The sequence below is a fragment of the Rhincodon typus genome, chromosome 16 (genome assembly GCF_021869965.1).
Source record: "Rhincodon typus isolate 14 chromosome 16, sRhiTyp1.1, whole genome shotgun sequence".
Taxonomy (NCBI): Eukaryota; Metazoa; Chordata; class Chondrichthyes; order Orectolobiformes; family Rhincodontidae; genus Rhincodon; species Rhincodon typus.
In genome coordinates this window covers 1,329,163-1,339,402 of record NC_063347.1, presented here as the reverse complement: position 1 = coordinate 1,339,402, position 10,240 = coordinate 1,329,163, and the positions used below count along the sequence as shown (strand labels likewise).

General features: G+C 42.3%; 1 protein-coding gene across 1 annotated transcript in view; it reads left to right on the top strand.

Moving 5' to 3' along the window:
• The window catches only part of LOC109915111 (ubiquitin carboxyl-terminal hydrolase 19), an 89,391-nt gene extending 79,414 nt beyond the window's left edge, over positions 1 to 9,977 (top strand). The window contains exons 11-14 of the mRNA XM_048606655.1: positions 2,346 to 2,483; positions 4,147 to 4,511; positions 6,521 to 6,631; positions 9,757 to 9,977. Of these exons, the coding sequence (XP_048462612.1) occupies positions 2,346 to 2,483; positions 4,147 to 4,511; positions 6,521 to 6,631; positions 9,757 to 9,977 (835 nt within the window). The remainder of the gene's footprint in view (positions 1 to 2,345; positions 2,484 to 4,146; positions 4,512 to 6,520; positions 6,632 to 9,756) is intronic.
• Positions 9,978 to 10,240: the final 263 nt, after the last annotated feature.

The following is a 10,240-nucleotide window of genomic DNA, read 5'->3' as shown; positions in this document are numbered from 1 at the left end:
GAGCTTTTCCAGCAACTTTGTTTTTGTGTCTAAGATGATATCTTTGCTTTGATATCTTCATGCTTTTTGCAAGCAGTTGATGTTTGATAAACCAACTTATTGAATTCGATTAGTGCTGTTGAACTTGGTGAGCTATTATTGGCTGCATGTGAAATTGTACCATAGCAGAATGACCATCATCAGGCAGGCAATAGCACAACAGAGAAAAATAATCTATCTGACCTCCCAAGGGGAGGCGATGGCCTACTGGTATTATCATTGGATTGTTAATCCAGAGATCCACATTGTGTGCTGGGGACCTGGGTTTAATGTGAATTCAATAAAAATTTGGAATTAAGAGTCCAATGATGATCATGAATCCACTGTTGGAAAAATCCTGCTGGTTCACTAATGTCCTTCAGGGAAGGAAACGGCTACACTTACCTGGTCTGGCTTATGTGTGACTCCAAACCCACGGCAATGTGGTTGACTCTGAACTGCCCTTTGGGCAATAAATGCTGTCCTTATCAATGACTCCCTCACTCCATGAATGATTTTTTTAAGTATAAAATGCTTCATCCACATGATGGTGGTTTCTTTCAAAATGCAATACTTTTACACTGTGGGGTGCTCAGGTTCTAGAATGGCATAAAATGTCTTGTCATTCTTTCCCTGTGAGTATTCCTAGCAAAGCCAGCATTTATTGCCCTTGCTGATTGCTCAGTATCAGTTTGGTAATACTTGGCACATGGAGAATTAATGGTAGCTCACTGAAATGTCAGGTTATCCACCCTGGTGGGAGAAATAAAGTGCAGATTATTTCTCAAATACTAAGAGGTTGGAAAGTTTGAAATGGGACCTGGGTATCCCTTTCAAAGTCTCGAAAGGCTAACATGCAAGTCCAGCAAGCTGCTAGCAAGGCTAAACAACACCTGCTATTAGGGGCCAATAGAAGCTGAAAATGGGTTGATTGTGGTAGCAGGCCATGTGCTGACAAAGCTTTCTCTGTTACCTGCCACTTCAACACACCACATTATTCCCTGGCCAGCATCTCTGTCTTGAGCTTGCTGCAGTGCTGCAGCAAAGCTCAGCACAAGCTGAAAGAACAGCACCTCATTTTCCACTTGAGGACCCTGCAGCCTTCAGCACTCAAAATTTGAGTACAATCATTTTATGGCCTGAGTACTTTCTCCCAATGCCCTTACTCTTACCCTTGCACACCAAGCCCTATCATCACATGGACTGCTACCACAAACAGCCCATTTTCAGCCACTAATGGTCCCCATTAGAAGTTGTTAATTCTCCCAGGCTGACCTTTTCCAATTCCTTTGTCTGTCCAATTACTGTTGACTCACTCTGGGCTTCACCTCCACCTATTGTTTAGTCCTCCCCGTCTTCAGAATCTATACCAACCTTTTCCTAGCTACAATTAGTTCTGAAGAAGGGTCACTGAGCCTGAAACATTAATTTTGCTTTCTCTCCACGTAAGCTGCCAGACCTGCTGAGTTGTTTTTTCAGCAATTTCAGTTTTTGTTTCTGATTTCCAGCATCCGCAATTCTTTGGTATATATTTTTTAATAAAAACCCATTTGGTTTAGTAAGTAATTCACCAGTTTCTTGGTCACTTTATGTGGATTTCTCAGTTGTTTTCAGATTTTAGTTTTAGAACTGAATTCAGATTTTCAAACTGCACAGTGGGACTTGAACCCTTGTTCATTGCATTAGCAATCCAAGTCTCTGGATAACCACAGTACCTCCCACAGATGGCCTACTGGCTCAGAGTATGAATCAAAGTGCCATGTGAATAAATCATGTCATTAGTCTTCCAACAAAAGCAGTGTTCCTTGAAGGAAAAATTGTTTCAAAACTTAAAAGCAATTTTTGGGCAGTTGCTTAGTCAATTTAGAGCTTGTATCTTGAAATGAGAGATATGCTGCCAAAGCTTGCTATATTCGTCAGGGTGAATGCAAGAATGCCAAATTTTGAACAATCACAACAATTTGTCTACAATTTGGTTGGCAAGTTGACTAGCTGAGACGTTGCCATGAAGAAAGTAACAGGACAACCCAAACTCTCGGGTAATTCAAAAAAAGGCACACAGTTTGAGCCTATTACTTTCTGTTTGCAGGGAACGGATTCTTATGTCAAAATGTTCATTACTGCTAGCAACTATGAAAGAGCCAGGTTATGCAGAATGTCAGAAACCTGTCTGTCTTTTCAGTGTGTTTTTGAAATTGACCAATAGGAGAAGTCTGCGTAATGCATGCTCAATGAGAATTGGGCATTTGGTGATATGGAAATGTTACTTTAAAAGCCTTTCAAAATAACTTCTCCTTTTCTCCTTTTGTCTGTGTCTATATCTCCAGGACTTGTCAAATGAACCATTGGTCAGATCATAAAAACCAGTGCAGAGCAGAGAATATTGGTTGTCCCTTTATAATCAGCGTTCCCGAGTCCCGGCTCACGTATTCCAGACTCTCTCAGCTGCTGGAGGGATACTCAAGGTACTGTGATTTTAAGGATCAATTAATAAAGAGCTGTATAAATTAACCCCACGCTGGATCGAAATAACAGCTGCCCTTACTCCCACTGTCTCCTGAAACAAAAGTTGTAACACCCGCGTGCCTTTCACATTATTTCAGCATTACTGAGGAGTTTTATGAAACATTCAGATAGTGATGTTACAAGTAGGCTTTTAGTCATTGGGATGTATTTTTCTTTGACCTACCAGTCATATGGCTGACTGCTGTTGCATTGTTCCACCAACGCATGGGCTTTGTGGCGTGAATTTTAAATGCCCCTTGAAGTATGTACAGCTTGTGCTGTGTTAGCTGATCATAATCAATGCAGGAGTAGGCCCATGCAGCCTTTTGAACCTACTCCATCATTCAGTAAGGTGAAGGTCATTGCTGATCTGACTGTTGCCTCAACTCCACATTCCTACCTTCCCCCAATAACCTTTGACTCCCTTGTTCATCAAGAAGCTATGTGCCTGTGCTGTAAAAATATTGAATGACCCCGGCACCACTCCTCTCTCAGAAGAGAGTTTTGCAGACTCATGACCATCTGAAAGAACAAAATTTCTCTTCATTTCTGTCTTGAATGGAGAGGCCTCATTTTTAACCTCTGTGCTCTTGTTCCAGTCTCTCCTGCAAAGGGAAACCTGCTCCCTAACAAGTTGTCTCGGGCTCTGAGGAGCAGTTGGGGGCCCTGACCTTGAACTTGGTGCCCCTAGGCTTTTTACCCAATCTCCTGAACACAAAGCTTAGTCACGTAACTGTGAGGTACAAGCAAATGTTGTTAAGGTGTGAGTATTAAAGAGTCTGCAATTAGCAGCCATCTGTACCAAATAGTAATCAATAAATCCAGTAAGGGACCATCTCTTTAACTAGAGGCAGTTAGAATGTGAAACTTGCTAGCACAGGCAGCATTTGAGGTGAATGGACAGGAAGCATTTAAGAGAATCTAGTTTAAGACATGAGGGAGAAAGGAATAAGTAGTTTGAGATGAAGTTGGGGGATTGAAGAAGGTTCATGTGTAGCATTAGCACCAGCCAAATTTGCCCAAAGTGCCTTTAACTGTGAAAATATCTAATTTAATAATTGCATATGACCCACTCAAATCCTCAGTGCAATGCAATATGAGCTATGCTATATCCTTGTATTTGGTAGGATACCTACATGCACTGCTGTAACAATACAGGTGATGCAGTGACCAAGTGTCCACCATGTGGCAGGCTGTTTCACCCAAATCCCTGGCACAATCCTACGTTGTGCATGATAAATGCTGTATTATGAATATTATAATCAGTTCTAATCACTCCACCCTGATTCTAACCGGATACTCTCTCTCACTGCATGGGAAAATGCCACAATGGAGTAAATGAGAAACTTCCCATTATTAGGAGCGTTGATGACAAGAGGTCACAGTTTTACCATAATTGGCAAAAGAACCAAAGAGTAAATAAGAATTCTTTGGATGAATTATAATCTGGAATGCCGTAGTTGGACCTGACTCTATTCAAGAAGAAGTTGGATAAATAGTTTAAAAGCATCAACACAACTGAATTTCAATTCCTGTGGAGTATTCTATGATTCTTTACTGGGTATGATTATATAAGTGCCTTGCTGTACATGGCCGGATTAATACTTTTGTATTATCTGACAGGTATTCAGTAAACGTGTTCCAGCCCCCATTCCAGCCAGGCCGGATCTCACCAGACCCACCACCTTGTAAAATGGAGAATGTACAGCCCAGCCCCGGAACGACTACCAGCTCAGAGATTGGCGATGGAAAGATACCGTTGGAGATTCAGGAGAGAGATTTCAGGCCTGTGCACCGTACTCATTTAACCAGCTCCGTTTCTGAGCCCCTGCTGGCTTCTGCTTTCTCAAAGGGCATGAGTATGCCAGGTAGAGACAAAGATTCCATTCACAGCTACGACTCTGGATTCTCAGAAATGCGACCACTGTCCCAAGAAGATACTGGATGTGAGAAGGAAACCGCTTATGAGAAAGCTCCAAAGCCTGAAGGTGGTGTATTTTTTCCCTTCACAAATCCATCTTAATAAGGCAGTATAGTAATAAATCCTAGTTTGAGTAACTGAGAAGTCTTATCTACAGTGTGCATCTGCACGTCTCCAATAAGATACAAGAGCACAAGAAAAGGCTGTTGTCAAGCATCAGATCTCATATTTTTGCAGCAGTGATGGCCTGCAGCTTTAGCAATGTTGTCTTTTCTTAAATCCAGGTGCTGTAGTCATCTTCTGTTGTGATTTTAGTGCACCATTAATAAAGCAAGGTTTTAATGAGCAGAATAGAAAATAGGAAATGCTCAACTGGTTAGGAGCCATCTTTGAAGAGTAATTGAGATAACAAGGTGTAGAGCTGGATGAACGCAGCAGGCCAAGCAGCATCCAAGGAGCAGGAAGGCTGAAATTTCTGAAGAAGTGTCTAGGCCCGAAATGTCAGCCTTCCTGCTCCTCTGATGCTGCTTGGCCTGCTGTTTTCATCCAGCTCTACACCTTGTTATCTCAGATTCTCCAGCATCTGCAGTTCCTACTATCTTTGAAGCGTAATTTGTTGTTTTACCTTAATATCCTTTCATTAAAACAGGACCATATTACTGCTGAAATAATTTTCCAATCAACCTGTACAGACATGTTTTAACACACTTTCAGTCACAAAGGACTTGAACCCAGACCGTCTGGCTCAGAAGTAGGGACACTGTCATTGCACCACAAGTGCCCCTCATATATTACTGCACAATATTGGTTATAATGACCTGAAACTACTTGCAGTATGCAGCTTACTGTCTACACCAATATGTCAACTTAATATCCACAACAGGCATTATTCATGTAGAACTTTGCACTATTCTGGGTTTGTTGGTCTTAGCTGTGGGGTTTCCCTATATGAACTTGGAGCCTTCATGCGAAAGGTGAAGTGTTCTTGGTTATCCTGCACATGGTAAGATATTGTCAGGAAATTCCCAAGCTTGGGTGAAATTCCCCCTTCTAGTTAACAGCCTGCCATATAGTTGGGACTCAGTCACTACATTATGTGTATTATCACAGCAGTGTAATTGGGCACATTGTGTAAACAGGCAACTTTCGACCAAGTGAGGATAGATCACTACTCTTGGCTCCTTGTATGACCTCAGGGCTTGAGTGCTTTCATACTGTTAAATTAGGAGAAGGCAAGATCAGACTGTTACGCTTGATCAGTGTCCTTTCTCTGCACTTTGTCCATTACAGTTTCGTTATGATCTGAACCTTGTAAACCCTCAGCATGGGCTTATTACACTATCTTCTGGGTATAGATCTTGCATGTTATTAACTTCTTTAAAGTGTATTGAATATTGAAAGCGATAAACGTGTCTTCACTCTCAGCACCCTAGCATAGAAATAAATTAGAAAATATTGGAAACGGCAGTATGAGTGGAGAAAGAGAGACAGAGTTCAGGTTTCATGTCAGGATCTTTCATCTGGAACTGATTAAATTCTTCTGCTTATTAAATCTCAAATGTTATCTATTTTTAAAACCTATCCATAATATTCCAGCATTGAAAAACATTGATTATCAGTTCAATTAGATTTTTTTGTTTACAAACCTTGTGCTATTTTTATCTTCATGTATACGGCTGTCTTTATTGTTCTAGGTAAGCGTATTTAGCCAAGTTTGAAGCCTGCATCCAGATGGTGAAAATAGATTTGAAAATGAAAGCCACAAGCACTCACCCTTGGGAACCTTAACCATGCTCTTTATCTCTACAACTACACAAATAAGCCTCATTCCTTATAACTTTTACTCTGTCTAGAAGCCTTCCCAGGGAACTTTACAGACGTGTGCAGCACCTTTCAGAAAGTTTAAAACTATGAACTGGGTAGTTTCGCTGTCAATTTTATCTGATACATTTGAAGCTGAGAAGATTCTATCAGGCAGGCAGCTTCCCTTTTTTGATACTTTTTAGTTATTAAGCAATTCTGTATGTAGCACCTTCTGCACACCTAAATAATTTACAATGTTCTTTAACCCCATAGCTGCAATCCCTGGTTACCAGCAGCCAGTTGAGTCTGTGCGCTTCCACACGCCACAGTTTTACATCAAAATTATTGATGCTTCAAACAAAGAGCAGAAAATGGAAGATAAAGGTGAGGCAAACAGGCTTTTTGTTTATTAAATCTGGATTATTGTTAAACTCTTTGCCAGCTGCTGTGCTAAACCAGTTTGCGAAAGAAAATCAAATGTCTCTTTTTAAATATAGGTCAGCTGCAGTTATTTTGGGGTCCATTGGTCATTGAACATTTCGATCTCTGAGATAGTAGGAACTGCAGATGCTGGAGAATCTGAGATAACAAGGTGTAGAGCTGGATGAACACAGCAGGCCAAGCAGCATCAGAGGAGCAGGAAAGCTGATGTTTCGGGTCTGGACCCTTCTTCAGAAGTGGGGGAGGGGAAGGGGAAGGGGATTCTGAAATAAATAGAGAGAGGGGGGAGGCGGATAGAAGATGGATAGAGGAGAAGATAGGTGGAGAGGAGACAGACAGGTCAAAGAGGCGGGGATGGAGCCAGTAAAGGGGTGAGTAGGTGGGGATTCAGGGTGGGGATAGGTCAGTCCAGGGAGGATGGACAGGTCAAGGGGGCGGGATGAGGTTAGTAGGTAGGAGATGGGGGTGGGGCTTGAGGTGGGAGGAGGGGATAGGTGGGAGGAAGGACAGGTTAGGGAGCCGGGGACAAGCTGGGCTGGTTTTGGGATGCAGTGGGGGGAGGGGAGATTTTGAAGCTTGTGAAATCCACATTGATACCATTGGGCTGCAGGGTTCCCAAGCGAAATATGAGTTGCTGTTCCTGCAACCTTCGGGTGGCATCGTTGTGGCACTGCAGGAGGCCTCATCCTGCCCCCCTGACCTGTCCGTACTGCCTGGACTGACCTATCCCCTCCCTAACTCCCCACCTATACTCACCTTTACTGGCTCCATCCCCGCCTCTTTGACCTGTCTGTCTCCTCTCCACCAATCTTCTCCTCTATCCATCTTCTATCCGCCTCCCCCTCTCTCCCTATTTATTTCAGAACCCCCTTCCCCTCCCCATTTCTGAAGAAGGGTCTAGGCCCGAGACATCAGCCTTCCTGCTCCTCTGATGCTGCTTGGCCTGCTGTGTTCCTCCAGCTCTACACCTTGTCTCACATTTCTATCTCTGGTTTAATTCGGTTGCTTTGAAAAACTTGTGTAGATTGCTATTGCACAGCACTTGCACCAAGTGAATGTAGCACAGCCTTTTCTAAACACAGTCTCTGGTTTAATGGATGTCTGGTCAGCGCAGGCAAGTTGGACTGAAGAGTCTATTTCCATGCTCTATGATTCTATGATGTCAGCTCCTACCCAGCCCTTAGCAGATACCAAGCCGTGGTGGAGAGGGAAAGTAGTGGTAGGGAATGTATTTCCACTATCACTTGTTGCTGAGCAGATTGTGAGTGGCCAAAGAGGGTACTTAGGATTGGGCCTGCTGTTGGAAAAACACTTCGAAGAAATAAAGTGGAGTTTGCAAATGGTCAGTGACACCTGTTGTCGCAATCACTGCCAGAGCCAGGAGAAGAACCTAGAGTTTTTCAATCCAACTGTTCTGCAAGGCAGACATGCTGTATACAATTTCAAAAGGTTTGACCATCTGTGAACTGAAGAGGTCTGTTTCTGGTAAAGTGTAATCTGTTTTATTCTAATATAATTGTTTGAGTAAACAGTGTCTGTCTCATCAGAATTGATGGACAAGAAAACTCCAGCAAAGGGCTGGGAAAATATCAATCGCTACATATTGATATTGGCAGTCTGACTCTTGCTTTACTTTGGCACTGCATGGTCATTGCTGCATGCCCCTGTAACCCCTCACTGCACCCTGTCATATGCATATGTGTGTGCACTCTACCATTCAGCCACGTGCTGGCAAGTACCTGTGTTACAATGTGCAGGCTGCTCACGTGTCGCAATGTTGAAATGTATCAATGACTGCAGACAGAGCAAGAAATAATAGTTTAGCTTAAACATAATCGCAATGGTGTCATATGTAACAGGACTAGGGTGGTCACACTCTTAAAGAGTGCAGGACCCAAGTTGTAAAATGTGCAAAATACAATGTCACTTTTTTTGGTTTTTAAAAGGGGAGGCATGTGGATGTGGGTTAGTGATGTTGAGGTTTTTCAATATAATTCAGTCATTCTGCAACAGTAATTTAAATGTACCATTTCCAAGAATGCACATGACTGTGATCGAGTTTGGGAGAACCCTTGGAGTGCTAATGGAATGAGATATATGTACTTCTGGATTTATGACTGTAAGCACATTAAACTAGCAGTTTTCTATTCAATGCTGAGAAGTTTTAGGTAAGTTTCATGAGTTGAATTCAGAAGCAGGTTTTTAATTTCTGTCCTGGCAAACATTTTTCAGTTCAGAGGGAGCTAGTCATTGCAACTTCTATGCCTGTAGCTTGAGGTTTCCAAGCCAGGAGAGCTTGGGACAGAACTCTACAGGTTATCAGAATTAAAAACATCTGTTATCAGAATCAAAGAGGAATAATGAAATTTTTTCAACAGTTCAAGGAATGGAAACTGCAAGAAATCAATTTAAGTGGAAATGTGGATTTGCAATAGGAGTACAATTTCTCTGGACTTGAGTCTTTGTAAAGGCTAGTGTTGGGAGACAGGCTGAAACTTTGTTTTAATCAATGTATTGAAATCTTTATAACTGGAATGTATATAGAGCTTGTTTTGTTTTTCTTTTGTGTAATAAATGTGTATTCTGTTGTTCAAGGATCTCTGCAGCCTCGTGTGTATATTTCAGAGACTAGCCATCGCATAAGCTAACTAAAAGAGAAAATTAAGCATATGATCAGCTTCCACTCTGAGATCTGACCTTTCCAGTAGTATCATCAGGATCGTAGCAGTACTGAGGGAGGCTGCATTGTTGGTGGGTCAGTATTGAGGATGCCCTGTGCTCTTGGAGGGCATATTTTTAAACCAAGGCTCCAACCACCACCTCAGAGGAATGTAACAGATTTTGAGGGAAAGAAGAGACAGTTTTCTCTGGATTGCTGACTAATTTTTATCCCTCACCCAAACCAAGGGTGAACACTGGTTCTTAAATTGCAAAATATTCACTGTTGAACCACTCCAATTTATTGATGTTATCCATCAGGATGCCGGCATTTACAGGGTTATGTGCTGTAATCTTCCTGATTCATGTTTGGTGTCTCACCTAGTCAATCTGGCTTCTCTCCTTCACAGGTGATGCTCCATTGGAGCTGCCAGACAGTGTCACTCTGGCAATGGTATGGAAAAACAATGAGCGACAGAAGGAGTATGTGCTAGTGGAATCCAAGGAGTTGGAGTATATTGAAGATCCCAGTTCAGCCAATGAGGCGGCCAGAGCTGGCTACTTCACACTGGAACAGTGCCTAAATCTTTTCACCAAACCTGAGGTGCTGGCGCCTGAGGAAGCTTGGTAAGATTCTACCTCACATTCCTCGCCCTGGTTTTTATCTTTTTGTGCTGGACCATTAGTATTAACCGTGGATAGTTGCTTTGTCGCTACATCTGGAGGTTGTAACTTCAATTATTATTCTGAAGTTTTGAGTGTGTCACCCAAGCTTAACTGTGGAGAGTGTGGTACTGAGAGAGTGCTGCACTATTTGAGGCATGATCTGTCAGATGAGGCTTGGCCATCACCTTCAGTTTGAAGTAAAGGGTCCCACGACTGTTTCAAAGAAGA